General features: G+C 58.1%; 2 protein-coding genes across 3 annotated transcripts; both read left to right on the top strand.

Moving 5' to 3' along the window:
- The first annotated feature begins 473 nt into the window (after positions 1-473).
- On the top strand, positions 474-3625 carry KCNJ14 (potassium inwardly rectifying channel subfamily J member 14). Its single transcript, XM_059045762.2, has 2 exons — positions 474-1181; positions 2986-3625. The coding sequence occupies exons 1-2, from the start codon at positions 474-476 to the stop codon at positions 3580-3582; spliced, it is 1305 nt and encodes a 434-aa protein (XP_058901745.1). The 3' UTR covers positions 3583-3625.
- A 3430-nt stretch (positions 3626-7055) lies between these two features.
- CYTH2 (cytohesin 2) lies at positions 7056-16150 on the top strand. 2 transcript variants are annotated; one of them, XM_059045772.2, is made up of 12 exons: positions 7056-7323; positions 8137-8284; positions 8383-8449; positions 9484-9602; positions 10893-10973; positions 11448-11560; positions 11671-11819; positions 12364-12475; positions 15289-15365; positions 15481-15552; positions 15660-15814; positions 15904-16150. In XM_059045772.2, the coding sequence occupies exons 1-12, from the start codon at positions 7305-7307 to the stop codon at positions 15989-15991; spliced, it is 1200 nt and encodes a 399-aa protein (XP_058901755.1). In that variant the 5' UTR covers positions 7056-7304; the 3' UTR covers positions 15992-16150. The 2 variants fall into 2 exon arrangements, with proteins under 2 accessions (XP_058901755.1, XP_066876374.1); XM_067020273.1 differs by lacking the exon at positions 7056-7323 and adding an exon at positions 7698-7854.
- The last annotated feature ends 2141 nt before the right edge of the window (positions 16151-18291 follow it).

Genomic DNA, 18291 nt, shown 5'->3' with positions numbered 1-18291 from the left:
TATGTAAAGTGCTCACCACAGTGTCTGGCTCTGTATAAATGTCCGCTCTAGTTACTGTAGTGCTTGCTGTAACACAGTACTGCTGCTATGGCTACAGTTGTGTTCCTGTTGTTGCTACACAACCATCTCCTATAGTATTACCATCAGTGTTATTTGTTTGTTTGTTTTGGCCGCGCTGTGCGGCCTGCGGGATCTTAGTTCCTCGACCAGGGATGGAACCTGCACCCTTGGCAGTGAAGGCGCACGGTCCTAACCACTGGACTGCCAGGGAATTCCCCCACCAGTGTTGTTGATGCCGTACTGTTCTGATTTTTCCACCCATTTGCCAGTTGAGGCCACTAAGGCCCAGGGCGCATGCTGGCCAATGAGCTCCCCCATTTCCGGCAGCCCTGACGTGGCTGCCCGTTTCTTGTCCCCGCAGGTTCGGGGCGCCCGCCCCCCGCTAGGCCAAGTGGAGGGGGTGTCCCCACCCAATGGGCCTGGCCAAGGCCCTGCGCCGCCTGAGCGGCGCCCTGGAGTCGGCAAACAATCGGGCGGGAGATGAGGAGCAGGCCGGGCCGGAGTTGTGCCGCAACGGGTGGGCGCCAGCGCAGTCGCCAGTGGGGCGGCGCCGTGGGCGCTTCGTCAAGAAGGACGGGCACTGCAACGTGCGCTTCGTGAACCTGGGCGGCCAGGGCGCACGCTACCTGAGCGACCTGTTCACCACGTGCGTGGACGTGCGCTGGCGCTGGATGTGCCTGCTCTTCTCCTGCTCCTTCCTCGCCTCCTGGCTGCTCTTCGGCCTGGCCTTCTGGCTCATCGCCTCCCTGCACGGAGACCTGACTGCCCCGCCGCCAACCGCCCCCTGCTTCTCGCAGGTGGCTAGCTTCCTGGCCGCCTTCCTCTTCGCGCTGGAGACCCAGACGTCCATTGGCTACGGCGTGCGCAGCGTCACCGAGGAGTGTCCGGCCGCCGTGGCCGCTGTGGTGCTGCAGTGCATCGCCGGCTGCGTGCTGGACGCCTTTGTCGTGGGCGCCGTTATGGCCAAGATGGCCAAGCCCAAGAAGCGCAACGAGACGCTGATCTTCAGCGAGAACGCCGTCGTGGCGCTGCGCGACCGCCGCCTCTGCCTCATGTGGCGCGTCGGCAACCTGCGCCGCAGCCACCTCGTCGAGGCCCACGTGCGGGCCCAGCTGCTGCAGGTGCGAGACCGTCCCGGCGGGAGACCACGCCTCCTGGTGGGCGGGCTCTTTCACGAGTTCGGGGAGTAGGTGTCCTGGGGGATGGTGGGAGTTGTAGATCTAAGGGACAGGTAGGTATGCGTGGAGCCTGGAGGGGATCTGGACTACAATTCCCAGCAGTCTCCCGGGGCAGGGCCCCTTCCGCCCCACCTTGTGGGTTGAGGATGGCTCCCCGAGCTGTTTTAGATGTAAACCCAAGAGAAAGGTCCCTGATCATTTCTTCCTGGAGGCCTAGACTTCAGACAGATTTTGAGACTTATGGAGCTCCCTGTGGCTTGAGGATGGGCCCTCTATCGAATTGTGGGAAATCCAGACCTGCGAGGTCCACGCTTGGCCGGTAAAGGCTCTGAACTACAATTCCCAGAAGCCCCTGGGGGCAGGGAAATTGCCCACCTGGGGCGGTCTGAGGAGGCGTTGTAGTTTTGTGGGTGGTGTAAACCACGGCTCAGGTTTACGATTCTCAGCAGATACTGTGGTACAGAGAGAGACCTGTGACTGAGGCCAGACCCCTATAGGCTTGTTAGAGATGTAGGCCCGAGGATGGGGTGCAACTCAACTCAAACCTGCAGAGTCAGGGAACACAATTCTCCATGGCCTCTGGGCAGCATTTGTGAGCGACTTCATTACCCACTTCAGGGGCCCAGACTCTCCCACCAGCCTCCTGCTCAGAGAAGTACAGGGCAGTGTTTGGGAAACTCTTGAATTTTAGCGTCTCACCAAACAAACAAAAAACCCAAACAAACAAAAAACAACTACAATTCCCATTGGCCCCTGGGGCAGCGGCTCCTTCCAGCGCCCTGATGAAGGCGCCTTAGAATTGTGTTTCTAAAATTGTGGTCAAACTGCCCAAGCAAATTCTGGGGCAGCAGCTGCCCTCGCCTTGCAAGTAAAGACACTTAAGAACTCTGGTCTGAGGCTGGACAGGGGTGAGAGGGAGGACGAGGTCGTGGTGGGAACTACAACTCCCAGCAGCCTCTGGGGCTCTCGGAGACAGTGGCAAGAGAATGGGTCCCCAGCACCCCCACCTCTGTCTCCTGCTTGACTGAAACACCAGGATTCACGACCAGGAGGGACACTGTCTCTCCCAGAAGTGTTTGGGGTGCTGACATGGCCTGGGAGGTGGGTATGGAACCAATGGGTAGATGGGGTGAAACTGCCAATACCTGGCCTGGGCTTAGGCCCCCACCCCACACAAACACACAGACACACAAGGGGATGGAGGTAGTTGGTTTGGGGGTGTGGGTAGATAGCCCAGAGGCCAGCCTGAGGCAGTGGTGAAACATAGGCTGTTGGACCTAGATTGCCATCCTGGTTTATCTTTCTCTGGCCATACATTGAAAGCCGTTTTTCTATCCCTCTCCTCCTTCTCCAATTGCTGCTTGGATGTCATTCGTATCTTCTGTTGCCTCTTTAACTCCGTTTCTGTCTTGCTGATTTCTGTGACTCTATGTGAATGTCACTCTGTCCCCCTCTTTTTCTCTCCCCTGTCTTTCTCGGATTTCTTTCCTCAATCCCTCTCTGAGTCTCTGGGCCTCCGTCCTCTCCTCCCTGGACTTCCATCTCCCTCTCTCTGGGTCTCTGTCCTTCTCTCTTTCTGGCTTACCACCCCCCTCTCTCTGGGTCCATGTTCTTCCCACACCCCAACACCTACTGGTCTCTGCCCTCCTCTTTCTCTGCATCTCTCTCCCCTCGTCTCGCTGTCTCTGTCTCCATTTATTTCTCTGCTCCCTGATGTCTGTCTTTGGCCACTCGCCTTTTGCTACAGCCTCGCGTGACTCCGGAGGGTGAGTACATACCGCTGGACCACCAGGATGTGGACGTGGGCTTTGATGATGGCACCGATCGCATCTTCCTTGTGTCTCCCATCACCATCGTGCATGAGATCGACTCCGCCAGTCCTCTGTATGAACTAGGACGCGCCGAGCTGGCCCGGGCTGACTTTGAGCTGGTGGTCATTCTCGAGGGCATGGTCGAGGCCACAGCTATGACCACACAGTGTCGCTCTTCCTACCTCCCTGGTGAGCTGCTCTGGGGACATCGTTTTGAGCCGGTCCTCTTCCAGCGTGGCTCCCAGTACGAGGTCGACTATCGCCACTTCCATCGCACTTACGAGGTCCCAGGGACACCCGTCTGCAGCGCCAAGGAGCTGGACGAACGGGCAGAGCGTGCTTCCCACAGCCCCAAGTCTGGCTTCCCCGGCTCTCTGGCAGCATTTTGCTATGAGAATGAACTTGCTCTGAGTTGCTGCCAGGAGGAAGAGGAGGAAGAGGAGGGAGAGGAGGGGGATGCGGCAGAGGCAGAAGACAGGGCTGCCGGCCCCCGAGTACTCACACCAACTCTGGCGCTGACCTTGCCCCCGTGATACAAGCTGGTACCTCCCTACTTGTACCCCTTTCCCAGAGGTAGCAAGATGAAGAGATTGGGCCCTCTCCTGGGATGAGGGCAGGTGTTTCCTAAGACCAACAGGCCTGCTGGGTAAATTATTAGCTGGTGATGTTCTGCCGCGTCTAGTGGACCTACCAAGGAACGTACTGGACCTTAATTCCTCTGAATTCTGTGCTCCCTCCTGAGACCCCTTTGTCAGCCCAATTCCTGAGTCTCCCCAGAGATAAGGGATCCAGAATTCTGGACCACCCAAGAGGCAAGGAGTGGTATTTCTAGATTCCTCTAGGTGGCTGGTTTGGTTTGTTAAGCAGGATCATGAAATGATCGTATAGCCCACCTCCAGGGGAAGAAGTCATCTGTTCTCAAGCAGCAGCAGAGATGAAGAATTTGTTGGTCTGAATTGACCTAAGATTCAAGGGACTGTTTCTTCTCGATTCAGCCAACCACATAGCAAATCATCTTTTCTGGACGATCTAAGGAGGGAAAGTTATGGAATGCCCCAAGAATTCAAGACTATATTGATTGACCAATGACAAGGAATGTTGACTACAAGTCAGGAAAAGACTTTGCAGTTCCAGAAAACCCCAGTGTTGAGATTCTGTGAATCCAGACTGACCACAGAGGCAAGCACTGGGGATTCTAGAACAGCTGTGACCAGAGATTGGACTACTCCAGAAACTAAAGAGTTATGTTTCTAGAATGCACAAAACAATTGGAGAGTCTGTGGGTCTAGAAGGACTAAAGTGACAGATTGGGAGTTCTTGATAGGCGATAACTCCAGACCACTGGCTCTAGGGGGAGAATCAACGCTCGACATGATCAACAGGCTTTGTGTCTTTTTAAAGTGCCATTCTAGAATGTCCAAAGGGATCAAGATTCTGTGGCTCTAGATGGATCACAGAGTCAGGGAAGGATTGGCAATTCTGATGTCTGAGGTGTGCTGGTTGCAGTTTGCCCAGTGGAGTGGAGACTGTCGATGAGGATAGATGACTTCTTTGTGGTTCTGTAATGCCAAACGGAATAAGGGATCCAGAGTTGTCCGTTATCAAAACCCGGAAGTTCTAATCAGCTCCTAGGACTTGGCAGTTTGAGGAGGTGTACTCGGGACTTGACAGGCAGCGTTGCTGGGCTGACCTAGAAGGTGAGGGCTCGGGTGAGACCCTGTGGGTGACAGGGCTAGTTATTGGGCAAGGGAAGGGAGAGGCCCAAGGCTGGTGAGTCTACAGTGCTCTGGAATCTTCCACCTAGCGATGTGTGTCTATTTCTTAAAGATGTTATACATATGTGTATTATATATATATAATATAAATAAAGATATCTATCTATTTTTTCCTGTGTTCCTACAGTAGGGTTGGAAATTGAGCTTGAGTTAGTGTAATGGAGTGCTTTTCAAGGATCCAGCAAGGTTTGCTCTAGACCCCAGCTCTGCCTCAACTGACTCTGTGACTTTGAGCAAATCACACCCTTTTCCTCATCTCAGTTTCCCCATCTGTAAAAACAGGGTATTGGAACTTGAAGTTCTCCAAGGGCCTTTCCACGAGGGTGATTCCTCACTTCACTGAGGGTTGGATGGGGGTGAGGGTCCTGGAGATACCCCAGCTCTCCCTGCTGCTGGAATGCCTGGTCTTCTGGGGGCAACAGAGATGGGTGATGCTCTCAGAGGCCAGGTCTGAACCTGGATGTCTGAATGACAGGGCAGGCAAGGGGGAGTGAGGGTTGTGGCTCAGGGCCAGAATCAGCTCCTCTCAGTCCAGCTTGGGGGCAGGGGAAGGACAAGGTACCTCAGAATGTCAGGGGAATGTATGTGTTTAGGGGGAGACTTGTCCCCCAGATTAGATCCTTGGGAGCCCTGTGATGGAATGGTGTGTCTGGGAGTGTGCTTCTGGGGTACATACAGGTCCTTGGATCTGGCCCCTGCCCATGCTGCTATCTACCTAAGTGCCCAGCAGGCTAGAAGCCAGCCGCAGAAGGAGCCAGTGCCAGGGAGGACACGTTCCCACCTGTGTCCCAGGATTGAGGGCAGGCACTGTCATTACCCATCAGCCTGCCCCAGTGCTGCATCAACCCAGGTCCCCCCTTTTCGTTTCCCCACCTCCCTTTATCCCGCAGAATCCTCACATAATAACCGGATGGGATTAATTAGCTGGCTGCTACCCCAGCTCAGGGTGGCTGGGGTAGGTATCGGGCACAAAGAATACCCAGGCATGAAGAAGGGTGTTAAGTTGGGGGTGAAGGGACAGGAAAAGTGTTCTGTTTGGAAGGAGAGAGAGTGGGGTCAGGGCTGGTGCAACTTGGGTTTCTGCTGGGGAGGGCAGAGCTTGAGCCACTCATAAAGGTCACTGAGGGGATTAGGAGGCTCCGTGGCTAATCTGTCAGCTTAACCAGGTCCTGGCCCGGAATCTGTCCCCACCTGCCTAGCTCAGGGAAGGAGAGTGAGGACCAGGCCCAGAGACCACCTCAGACCCGATAAGGGACATGCCCGTTTTGGGGGTGCCCAGTATCTCCATCCGAGCCAGGCCCCTGCACCCGCTTTGCCTGCAAGGAATGGGAATGAAAGGTGGAGGAGGGGAAACGTCCTCAGATGCGAGAGAACTTGGAGAAGAGGGAGGATCTTAAGAAGAGCGAGAGTATGAGAGGAGGGGGAAGCGAGTCACAGAAGACAGAAAGGACTCTGAGAAGGGGGTAGGATTCAGAGGTGGGAGGATGCTGAGGAAAGGGGAATTGTCGTAGCGGAGAAGGATGCTAAAATAAGGGGAGGACTTTGGGGGAGAGGGGGAGGAGACTGAGAGGCAGCCTGAGGCAGGAAGGCGGAGCCTGTGCTTTCACTGTATTTGGCCTTTCTCTATTGTCCCATTCTCCACGACAGAGACTAAAAAGCGCAGCATTTGGAAGAAAAAAATAAGTCTTTTGTTTCACTACTCCTTGACTCTGAAGAGGCTGAGGTGGATGGGGAGGTCAAGGGAGAGGGTAAGGAATGGGTCTGCAGATCGGAGGGGCCAGTACCCGGAGGAAGGAAGCCAAAAAAAGGCTGAGCCAAAGCTACTCCCGGTTGCGTGGCAACCGCTGCAGTCAAAAGCCAGCTGGGCCGGCTAGGAGGTGTGGCTCACGGAAATAACCGAGGGTTTTGGCCCCGCCCCCTGGCAACAACCCCCAACAAGGGACCGCCCCCCAGCAACGTATTGCTAAAGGCGCGGCTCCGTTGACCCGGTATCCTAGGGCCCAGAGCCCTTGCGCAGGCGTAGTCCTCTCTGCTTTTGCTTAGTCCCACCTCCATGCAACTCCTTTCCGAGGCTTCTCATTGGTGAGCAAGCCAGCCAAGAGCCTTCTTTAGTTTCGGAGGTGGGGCCCTGCCCCTGCTCGCACTTCGATTGGCCCCACAGACCGTCTACCTCCGGCCGGACATTGCTACGTCTACTCCTTGCGCGTCTATTGGCCCTGGAGGGCGATTCTTCGGTATCGGAGGCGGAGCAGACGAGAGGGCCCGCCGTGGATTTGGCGGTGTCAAAACGAGGGGCGGTCCTACTGGCGGGGCGGTTGGGAGGCGAAGGGAGAGTCTTTTCAGCGCTGAGGACTGGCGCTGAGGAGGCGGCGGTGGCTCCCGGGGCGTTTGAGCGGGCTCACCCGAGCCCGCGGGCCAACGCGGATCCAGGCCCGACCGGCGGGACCGCCCCGGACTCCCCGCGGGCCTTCCTAGCCGCCATGGAGGACGGTGTCTATGGTAAGTCGGGGAGGGGCGGGGCCGTCTGGGAGCGGATGGAGCGTTTCGGCCCCAGCAATCTGCCGCGAGCGTTCTTCCCGGCGCGCGCCCTGCGAAGCTGTTCGGCTCCGTCGTCGCTGCGCTTTTGTGGGGCACGGGACGGGCTTCCGGCGGGGCAGGAGAGTGGGGCGTTCCAGGCCATTGTTTGGGCCGAGCCTGTTTCCGGTGGCAGCGGGAGGGGGTGGGAGCGGCGGAGGCGAGGCCGGGGAGGAAGCATTCCCTCTGGAGGGGCCGGGCGAGCCCAGTGCCTGCTGGGAGAGGGGAGGGGGCTTTTGGGGACGGTGGGGTGAGGAGAGAAATTGGGGGCTGCAGATTCCGCTAAGGCGAGGACGGGGGCCTTCGATGCCCCGCCCCCTTCCTCAACTCTTGCAAGCTGTCATCAGCTTCGCCTGCCATAGTTACTTTCCATGGACCCAGGAGTCCGGGCACCCAGACCCACAGCTACCTCGCCAAGAATGGAGGCAGAAAACCAAGGCCTCAGCCTCCTTTCAAGTAATGGACCGAAGTTCAAGCTTCCAGCCCTTTTTTCCCCACAGACCTAAGAGTTCAGGCTCCCAGTCCCCTTCTCCCCCAGAACTAAAGAGTCTAGATTCCTAGCCCTTCCTCCCCTGGACTGAGGAATCTAGGCCCTAGCCCCTTCTTCCAGTAGACAGGAGGCTGGACTCTCATCCTCCTCCTCCCCCTGAACCTAGGAGCCCTGTCCTCCCCCAGATTTCAGAAATCCACGCTCCCTGTCCCCAGAACTGACCTCCCACCCCTGATCCCCTCCCCCAGAACCCCCAGACCTGACTCCGGAGGAGCGGATGGAGCTGGAGAACATCCGGCGGCGGAAGCAGGAGCTGCTGGTGGAGATCCAGCGCCTGCGTGAGGAGCTCAGCGAAGCCATGAGCGAGGTGGAGGGTCTGGAGGCCAATGAGGGCAGGTGAGGGCTGGGGCAGGGAACCTGGGGGTCATGAGGCCAGGCCAGAGCCAGGGATGCCCAGGCATTGACCCTCCACCCTCCGTTCTCTGTCCCTGCAGCAAGACCTTGCAACGGAACCGCAAGATGGCAATGGGCAGGAAGAAGTTCAATATGGACCCCAAAAAGGTGCTTGGGGCCACAGGGCTGGGATCAGCCAGGCGGACATCCAGACGGGGGATTCTGGCATCTCTCTGTTCCAGAAGTATGGTGGTTAAAGGTCTACCTTAGGTGGACAGACTTGGTCCTGATCCCTGGATTCAGATATTGGGTGCATTTGTTCCTGCGCTGGAACTTCTGCCCGGGAGGTCTTCTTCCCCTTTTTGCTCATATTTTAGGGCCCACTTCTATTGTCACCTAGAGTCCCCAGGTGGAGCTCGATTGAGTCTGGTAGGGAATATGGACAGTGACGTGTACAGAAGAGGGTTGACAAGTGCCATGACAGAGAGAGAGAGAGAGAGGTACCAGGGCTCTAGACACTCAGAGGAGCAAGCCTGGTGGCATCAAGGAGGGCTTCCCTGAGGAGGGTATGTTCGGGTCAGGTTTGAAGGATGAGTTAGTGTTCACGAGGTGGAGTAAAGATGTTTGTTCATTCAGTCATTCATTTTACACCCATTTCCTGAGGCCTCCCTCGGGCCTGCCCCTCTGCTAGGCAATGCTGAGGACCCAGAGAAGAGTTAGACCCTGCCTTGCCCTCAGGGAGCCCCTAGACAGGGATACCATGATCCAGAGTGAGATATAGCTACAGTGGTGGTCCTCGTGGCATCAGGAGAGCCTGAGAAAGCCTTAGTCCAGCCTGAGGCTTGGCCCTCACAGCCCTTGATGGACGGCTGTCTACTAACAGTTTCCCACTTTATTCTTCTTGTCCAAAGCAATGGTAGTTTGTTCAGTCATTCAACAAACATTCACGGAGCTCCTGTTCCTTGCCAGACCCTGCTTCCAGGGGGCTGGAATTAACCAGGCAAAGGCAGAGGGAACAGTAGATGCAAAGGCTAGGATGTGGGACAGATGGTATTTAAGGACCTGGGAAAAGCCTGAAAGTAAAACTCGGCCCTACTCCGTTGAGCGTAGGGGTGGGTTAGGAGGCTCTGGTTTCTGAGGATGTGGGGGGAGGGGCGTGGCTTTCTGAGTACCCAGCCCTGAGACCCAGCTCCACCCCCCAGGGGATCCAGTTCCTGGTGGAGAATGAACTTCTGCAGAACACACCCGAGGAGATCGCCCGCTTCCTGTACAAGGGCGAAGGCCTGAACAAGACGGCCATCGGGGACTACCTGGGGGAGAGGTGAGACCCGCCCCCTGTCCCCCGCCACCTGCTGCTTGGCCTCTCACCTCGGCCCCTTGCACCCAGCTCCTCCCGAGAAGAGGCCCTGATCAGCCTTATGACTGGATTTTGACAAAATGGGCTGACAGGAGTCTGGGGGAGCCTGGGACCTTCTGGGGAACCTGGGGACCATCTGTGAGCATCTGGGGGGTGTGGGACCTTTGTGGACATCTGGGCAATGTGGGGACCATCCATGTCGGTCTGGGGACCGTGGAGAACATCCGTGGGTGGCGTGGGAGCCTGAGAGTGGTGTCTAGACAACTGGTGTGCATGGGGATGATGCGGACCGCTAGGAAGTGGGGGGTCATCAGTGGATATCTGGGGGGCACAGGGGGCCCATGGACATCTGAGAGCATGAGGGCCATCTGTGGACATCCAGGGTGTGTGGGGACCACCTAGGAGTGTAGGGTGCCTGAGATTGGATGTTGGGAGTGTATGGGGACCAACTGTGGATGTCCGGGGGTACCTGGGGATTTATGGACGTCTGGGGTGCGTGGAGATCATCTGTGGATGTTGGGAATGTGCGGGGACCGCCTAGACATCCAGGGTGCATGGGGACCTCCTGTGAAGTCTGGGAAACTTGGGGACCATCTGTGAGCGTCTGGGGTGTGTAGAGACTGTCTGAACGTCTGAGGTGCACAGGACCATCTGTGGACGTTTGGGATGCTTAGGGATTGTGTGGACATCTAGGGTGTTTGGAACTTTCTGGATATCTGCAGTACAGAGACCGTCCGGGGGCATCTGGGATGCATAGGGACTGTCTGGGGAGTCTGGGGGTGTGGGGGGTCATCTGTAGATTTCTGGGGATTGTCTTGGACATCTGGAGTGCGTGGAGATGGTCGGATATCTGGCACCGTGGGGACCGTTCTGTGGACATCTGGGGTGCGCTGGGGTTGTCCATGGACCTATGGGGGCTGGAAGACCATCTCCACAGGGCATCTGTGGAACCTGGAGCTCATCGGAGAGAGGTGATGGCCAGCAGAGCACGTGTTTGCTGCGTTTCTCCCCACTGAATAGAGATCCAGCCACACCAGGGTTCTCGAGGCAGACAGTCCTCCCAAGAGCCTTCTGAGTACCCCTGCCCTGGTGCCAGGCCTGTGATGGGGGCTTGGCCAAAACTTTCACCGGCTCCAGGGGTAGCCTCTGTGCAGAAGAGGGGGCGCGGCCTCCCCACTCCTTCGCCTCCTGTCCACTCCCACGCCCACCTCCCCAAGCCCCTTCCTGCGCGTGACTTTGTCCCTGTCCTCCCAGGGAAGAGCTGAACCTGGCGGTGCTCCACGCCTTCGTGGATCTGCATGAGTTCACCGACCTCAATCTGGTGCAGGCCCTCAGGTGAGAGGGACGAGGTTGGAGGGGCAGGAACGTACCTGTCAGGGCTTTCTTTACAAGTGAAGATCCCTACTCAAAACAGCAACAACAATTAGGGCTTGGATTGCCTTCACGTGACACCGAAGTCCACGGGGGGGCGTCCTCCCGGCATACCTGTGCCCAGGTGCCCAAATGGTGTCAGAAGGACAACTTCCTCTTTCTCTTGATCGTGCTCGCCATGGTGTGGGCATTGCTCGCTGCAGACCCTCCTCCCGCGTGAGAGCAGAAGCCCCTAGCAACCGTCAGACCCATTCAGCAACCTTAGTAGAAAGGAGGGTGTTTCCATGTAAATCCACCAAAAGTCTCATGGCCGATGCTCAGTGGTCGGATTGGCCGCAGGCGTGGAGCTCTCATTGTCCAGTTCCCGTCACAGGGACTGAGAGTGGGGAGGGGGTCCTTCCAGTCCTGGCATCGACACCCGGCCCCTCTCCGACGCAGGCAGTTCCTCTGGAGCTTCCGCCTCCCTGGAGAAGCCCAGAAGATTGACCGGATGATGGAAGCCTTTGCCCAGCGCTACTGCCTATGCAACCCCGGGGTTTTCCAGTCCACAGGTGGGGGCCCAGGCTCCTGGGTCCTGGGGAAGGAGGGAGCTGGGGGCTGGACCTCTCGGGTCCTGGGGGCCCATATGCCCCAGTCATCAGCCCCTGACTGTCCAACGCAGACACGTGCTACGTGCTGTCCTTCGCCGTGATCATGCTGAACACCAGCCTTCACAACCCCAACGTCCGGGACAAGCCGGGCCTGGAGCGCTTCGTGGCCATGAACCGGGGCATCAATGAGGGCGGGGACCTGCCTGAGGAGCTGCTCAGGGTCAGGCCCCCCCCTCCCGCAGCCCCCTCAGCCCTGTCCCTCTTCCTGCCGCAGACCCTCCTCCCTGCGGGTCTCGCAGTGCCTGAGCTCCCCACCGGGATCGTCGCCTCGCCCGTGGACAGCGTGGTCACCCCAGCATGTCCATTTCTTTCCTCTTTCTCTCTCTGGCTGCCTTTCCTGTCTCTCTCTCTCTCTCTCTCTTTTCTGTCTCTCTCTGGCTCTGACTCTTTCAGGGTCTTGGTCTGTCCCATTCTCCACCTGCCTGTCGGTCTCTCACAGAACCTAGCAGCTCTTCCTATGTCGGTGTTTCCACATATTTTTAAAAATCTTTCCTCCTCTCTCTCCTCCCTGGGGCTCTCTCCACTCTTCTGCCTTCTGCTTCCCTTTTCTCCCGGCCTCCTCCCTCCCTCCCTCCCTGCACCCATCTGCCGTCCCACCCATGGTCTCCTTGGCTCCCTGGTTGCTGGAGCCCCCTCCCCACTGCCGAGTAGCCCTGGGAGGGTCCCAGGAGCCTGGAATTGCTGACCACGCCTTCGCCCCGCAGAACCTCTATGACAGCATCCGAAATGAGCCCTTCAAGATTCCTGAGGATGACGGGAATGATCTGACCCACACTTTCTTCAACCCGGACCGGGAGGGCTGGCTCCTTAAGCTGGGTACGTCCCTTGCTGACTCTGCCGGCTGCCTCTGCAGGGGGGAGGTTCGTGGGCCCCAGGCTCTGGACTCAGCTTTCTCACGTACCCACTATGTGACCTTAGGCCATCGATTCCACCTCCCTGAACCTCAGTTTCCACATCTGAAAAATGGGCCGAAAACGAGTTCAGCCCTATGTGCCAGGCCCAAGCCCAGGGCCAGGCTTGTATTCGGTGCTCCCTGACCCCTCTGCTCACGCGTACGTACTTACGGAACCCCTGCTTTGTGCCAGGCCCTGGTGTGGGCACTGAGTACACGGCCAGGAACCAGATGGCCCAGTCCCCATTCGGAGGGAGAGTGTTCACTCAGGACGCTCTCATCCGTAGTGAACAGAAAATAGCCCAAGGGATTGGGATGCCTGGGCGCCTGTTCCCTCACTTGGAGGGAACTCTTGGCGGTCCGAGGCAGACCGACTATGAGACTGTTGCATTTAACCCCATGGTGTGTTACCTCCTCATCAGCCCAGTAGCGTGGTGGCTGTTCTAGGGGCGTCGTACCTCCCCAGAACATCTCCCTTAGGCAGAAAAGAGCCTGCAGAAATGAGGAAACGGGTCTCAGAATACCCCGGTGGAATTCTCAGCTGGTTGGATTGGTTCCTGGTGGGGAGTGGGGGAAGCACCCTGGCTGGCTTAGGTGAATCGGGAGCCCCTGGGAGCCCCGGCCACGATGGGATGGATGGGGCAGGGGCCAGTGACCCTTAGAACCCACGGCACCAGCAAGTTCAGGGTTAGTTAGCAGAGGTCCGACAGGTACAGCTGGCTGAGGACTGGAGTGGTTCTCAACCCCGGCTGCCCAGAGATTCACCCGAAAACCGCAGTGGCCAGTCCGCAGACTTGTGAAGTCTGGTCACTTGGGGGCAGGATAGGCCATCAGTCATATTGAAAGCTCTCCAGGTGGTTCCAATGCACGGCCCAGGTTGAGAGCCGTCGGCTGTAGCCGGGCCTGGGGGTAGTAGGTGCCCTGGGAGGGTCAGCGGTGGCTTTTTTTTTTTTTATGTGGCTGCGCCAGGTCTTAGGTGTCGCAGGCGGGCTCCTTAGTTGCGGCACGCACGTGGGATCTAGTTCCCTGACCGGGGGTGGAACCCGGGCCCCCTGCATCGGGAGCGTGGAGTCTCATCCACTGCGCCACCAGGGAAGTCCCAGCGGTAGCTTTTTAATGGAGGAGCAGTGAGTGGCTGCCCCAGGGAGACAGAGAGTCTGGTGAGGAATTACAGTCCGGCTTGGACAGTGAAGGCAGCCCGGACAGTGGGAGGGCCCAGAGGAAGCTTCCAGCCTGGCACAGGGTCAAGGCACGGCTTTGCTCCGTTCACGTCTCATCATCCACCCTGCAACCCCCCCACCCCCGCCATGGAATTCTTCTCCTAAATGGAGGAGTCGCTTCTCCAGCCACAGGAGCAGGTCCCTGGTGCATAAAAAATGCAAATCACTCCTTCCAGACAACTTGCTGGGCTGGATGGATTCCTGCATCAGCTCCGAGGGAGGCTGACAGGTCTGCGGGGTCTGGGAGGAATTTAGAGATTCAAGGAAGGCCCAAGGGTGCCCCTGGCAGTGAGTGGGTGTGAAAGAAAAGCAGGAGGGGCGGCTTCCTGAGGAACTGGTTCTCTTCCAAACCGCGCCCGGCAGTAGGAATCCTTCCCATTTCTTGGATGAGGAGATTGAGGCTCGGTCACTGTCCAGCAGCCACTGGGCAGAGGTGGCCTTGGACCCAGATCTCTGGCCAGAGCACATCACAAGGTCGTTAGAAAAAGGCACCTCTTAAACACTGGAGTACAGGAAAGGGAATCTGTGGTGGTGGTTATATTCACAAAGATGGTTAATCAAAGTCAGTATTACTGCAATTTAAGCCTTGTGGGATCACAGGGAGCCCAGAGGCAGGTCACTGAGAAGCAGGAAGGTGTGGGCTGGAGTGGGTCTCCAGACTGGAGTCCACAGAGGGCCAGCGGTTGTCCTAAGGTCACACAGCCAGTTTGTACTGGTTCTGACGTGACTCCCGTGCCCACCTTGGGCCAGCGACTGGGGCTTTTGTCTCCTGCCCTGTGGGGATGACTCCCCTATAGAGGCATCTTTGCCACGGCCGGGGAAGGCCCTCCTGGCCTGGGCTGCGTCCTAGGGGTCGGGCTGGAGCCGGGCCCCGGCGTCGGGAGGTGCTCTCGGCCACCTCAGCGCGGCCCAGGATCCCCAGCCTCCCGGGGTGGGAGAGGGTCAGGCCATTCCTCCCTCGTGTGGATGTAACTGGTTTTCTTCCCTCTCTCTCCCTCCCTCCCTCCTTCTCTGCGTGTTTCTCTCTGCTGTTTCTGTCGATCTCCGCGCCACCCCCTGCGCACCCCTTCCCTCCCCAACCCTGCGGCTCTCGGGGGCACCCCATTCTTGCGCCTTCCCTTCTCGCCTGGTCCTGCCTGCTTTCTCGCTGTCTGCCCCAGGAGGTAGGTACAAGGCCGGCCCCGTCCTTGCTCCCCGACGTGACACAAGGGGAGGGGGCTGCCCCGGCCTCGGGCCCATAGCAGGGGGACTTAGGGCCCTGACCCGAGTCGACAGACAGGCTTAGAGAGTGTAGAGCCGCACTCTGCGGGTGGACTGGTTCCCGGGGCCCAGACACCACACCTGGTCCTGCTCGTCTGTCTCCCCACGCATCGCTCTGTCCGAGGCCCTGACAGCGCCCCGTTCCCTGCGCTCGCTCTGTCTCTCACCGCGCCCCCGCCCCCCCGTCCCCGCCCCCGCCCTCCCAGAGGCCCCGTCCCCCCGTTGAGCCCAGGCCCCCTACCCCCCTTCCCTTCCAGGGGGCCGGGTGAAGACGTGGAAGCGACGCTGGTTTATCCTCACGGACAACTGCCTCTACTATTTTGAGTACACGACGGTGAGGGCGGGGCCGAGGGGCAGGGGGCCGGACTCCTGAGTCTGCTGCGGGAGGCGGGGGCTGGGGGGCGGGGGGGAGACTGGAAGTCTGAGTCCGGTCAAACTCGTTCTCTCAGGACAAGGAGCCCCGAGGAATCATCCCCCTGGAGAATCTGAGCATCCGCGAGGTGGACGACCCCCGGAAACCAGTAAGACCCTCCCTGTGCCCCGTCCTGCCGCGTCGCGGGGCGGGGGGGGTCTCCCCTGGGCCCAGGGCTGGCTCTTCCCATCTGCCCGTCGTCTCGTGTCTACCCAGAACTGCTTCGAGCTCTACATCCGCAACAACAAGGGGCAGCTCATCAAAGCCTGCAAGACAGAGGCGGATGGCCGGGTGGTTGAGGGGAACCACATGGTGTACCGGATCTCGGCCCCCACGCAGGAGGAGAAGGACGAGTGGATCAAGTCCATCCAGTGAGCCTGCGCCCCGGAGTCCTTCGGGAGGGGGTGGCCGGGGGCCCAGGCCCCTCGGCCCTCACCCTGGGATCCCGCCCCTCCTGCAGGGCCGCCGTGAGCGTGGACCCCTTCTATGAGATGTTGGCCGCGAGGAAGAAGCGGATTTCTGTCAAGAAGAAGCAGGAGCAGCCCTGACCCCCTGCCCCCAACTCCATTATTTATTACGGAGCTGCCCTGCCCGGGTGGCCGGACCCCCGGGCCCTGGGGCTGTGGATCCTGGTTCCCCATTTGGAAAACTCATCTCCTCTAGCTCCTCCCTCATTATTTGTAATTAACACGCTGTTGGTAATCTTATGAATTATTGAACCATTCGCGGCCTGTGGACCCCCTCATCCCTTGGGGTTGGTGGAGCTGGCCTGGTAACGCGTGAAGAAAGGGTGCTGTCCGTGCAGCTGAACGAACCGGGCATCTATCTCCTGGATGGCTCAGTTCTGGTTTCACCCGTAGCCCGCGGGGGTGGAGTAAAGGAAGAAGTTTAACTGGGTTGGAGTTAGCGGTGCATTAAAACTGAAGGGTGCTTAGAATGCAGGTATGCAGAGCCTTCTGGGACGAGTTCTACTATTCATTCTAGACATTACTTGACAGCCAGGCGCCAGGCAGACACTTATCCCACCTTTGCTCTCATGGGCTTGTGGTCTTTGAGGGGCAACAGATGATATCTGATGGGCTGGGCTAGAGGTCAGTGGTGTCGGGAATAGGTTGGGGCCAGTGTAGGTGGGGCGGCTTTGGGGCCAATAGGGTGGGGCTGTGGGCCAGTTGAACCGGTTTTCTCAGCCACTAGAGGATCATCCTTTGGAAGACATTCTACACCAAGCAGGGGTAGTGCTGAGAACCGGCATTTTCATAACATCTCCTTTCCCGGGAATCCGACAGCTTACAGAAGTGTAAGGACCGCATTCTTTGAGGGTGAAACCTTGGGGGGTGGGGCACTCCTGAGCCCCAGGTCCAGGCTTGTTCCCCTTTGCCTTCCAGCTTGGGGTGTGCGTGGTGTCCCCAAGGAACAAAAGCACGTGGATCCCGAGAGGGGTTTCGGGAGACCCCGTCTCTCTCCTACGTCCAGATCTGCAGCTGAGGAGGATTTAGTACGAGAAACCACAACCCCAGACAGGCCCAGGACCAAGCCCCTGCTGGAAGGGAAGCCTGTCGTGCCAGGGCGTGCCTGAACTTCAGCTGTCCTCCGTGTCCCCAAGGGATCTAACTCCTAATTGTTGAGTGCTGCCAGTGGGGTGTGGAAGATCCCGGGTCTCGGGCCTTGACCCGGCCCCGCCCTTGGCCACAGACATCCGCGGGTGTGAAGGCTCCTCATCACTGTAACAACTCCAAGGTGGTGCACCCATCCCTCCCGGGAGACTGCCGGACTACAACTCCCAGCAAGCTATGCGGCGCTGGCCGCCCCACTGTCGGGAGAGCCATTCTGGAGGTCTCCTGGGAAATGTAGTTTCTTAAGACTCCGCTGTTGGGTTTCCCTTAGGCTGATCCCCCGCCCCTGACTTCCTCCGGTTGGGAAACAAGGCTCTGCCTGACCGCTTCCACCCCAGGGGCTGATGGGGAATGGAGTTCCCAACTCCTCTCAAAAATTCCACGGAAATGGAGTCATTGATCCAAGAAAGTCATGGGAAATGAGGTCCCTGGGTCGATGGAGGGTCCCACCACTGTCTCCCCCTGTGTTGCTCTCCTCCATGGAATGAACCTATAGGTACCGAGTGCCTCTTGTGGGTAAGTAGTTGGCTCAGTGGAGACGCCCCAGAAGAGCATTCCAGGCAAAGGGAACAGCGTGTGCCAAGGCGGGAAAAGGCACATTGTGTTGGAGTAACTGACAGCATGTTGCTGTGCCGGTACGGTGTTGGTGGAGTGGGGATGGGGCGATGGGAAATGGAGGAAATGCCTGGGCCCAGTCATCTGGGGCCTGGACAGCCATGTTAGGACTTTGAATGTACTCTTCGCTGATGGGAGGCCATCCAAGGTCATGACACAGGAGAGTGAGCTGTTTGCATTGATGTTGCAGGAGGGGGACTTTGGCTGTCGCAGGCGAGTAATTTGGAGGTGAGCAGTAATTAGGAGGCTGTGCTGCCATTCTGGTGTAAGAGGGCGTGGCCACACACTTGGAGAGACCCGGCCCACATGAGTCCTTTGGGAAGAGGAGCCAGCAGGACTTGCTGAGGGCTGGGTCAACTCTGGGATTCTAGCTTGAGCAGCTGGTGAATGGCAATGTCACTTACTGAGATGGCTAAAGAGGGGATTTATGGGGGGAGAAATCAGTGGCTCTGTTTTAGCAAAATTAAGCTGGAGATGCCTGTGGAACGTTAAAATCAGACTCCAGTCACCTCAGAATTGGCCTTCAGTTTTGCCCCCCAATCCCAATCCGTCTTCTCCCCAAGGATGGAGAATTCTGGCTTTCAGCTCCCTCCTCTCCCAGGACCCCATACTCCCAACCC

The sequence above is a fragment of the Kogia breviceps genome, chromosome 18, assembly GCF_026419965.1.
Source record: "Kogia breviceps isolate mKogBre1 chromosome 18, mKogBre1 haplotype 1, whole genome shotgun sequence".
NCBI lineage: Eukaryota > Metazoa > Chordata > Mammalia > Artiodactyla > Physeteridae > Kogia > Kogia breviceps.
Note: the sequence above shows the minus strand (reverse complement) of the source record. Positions and strands in the feature narration are given on the sequence as shown.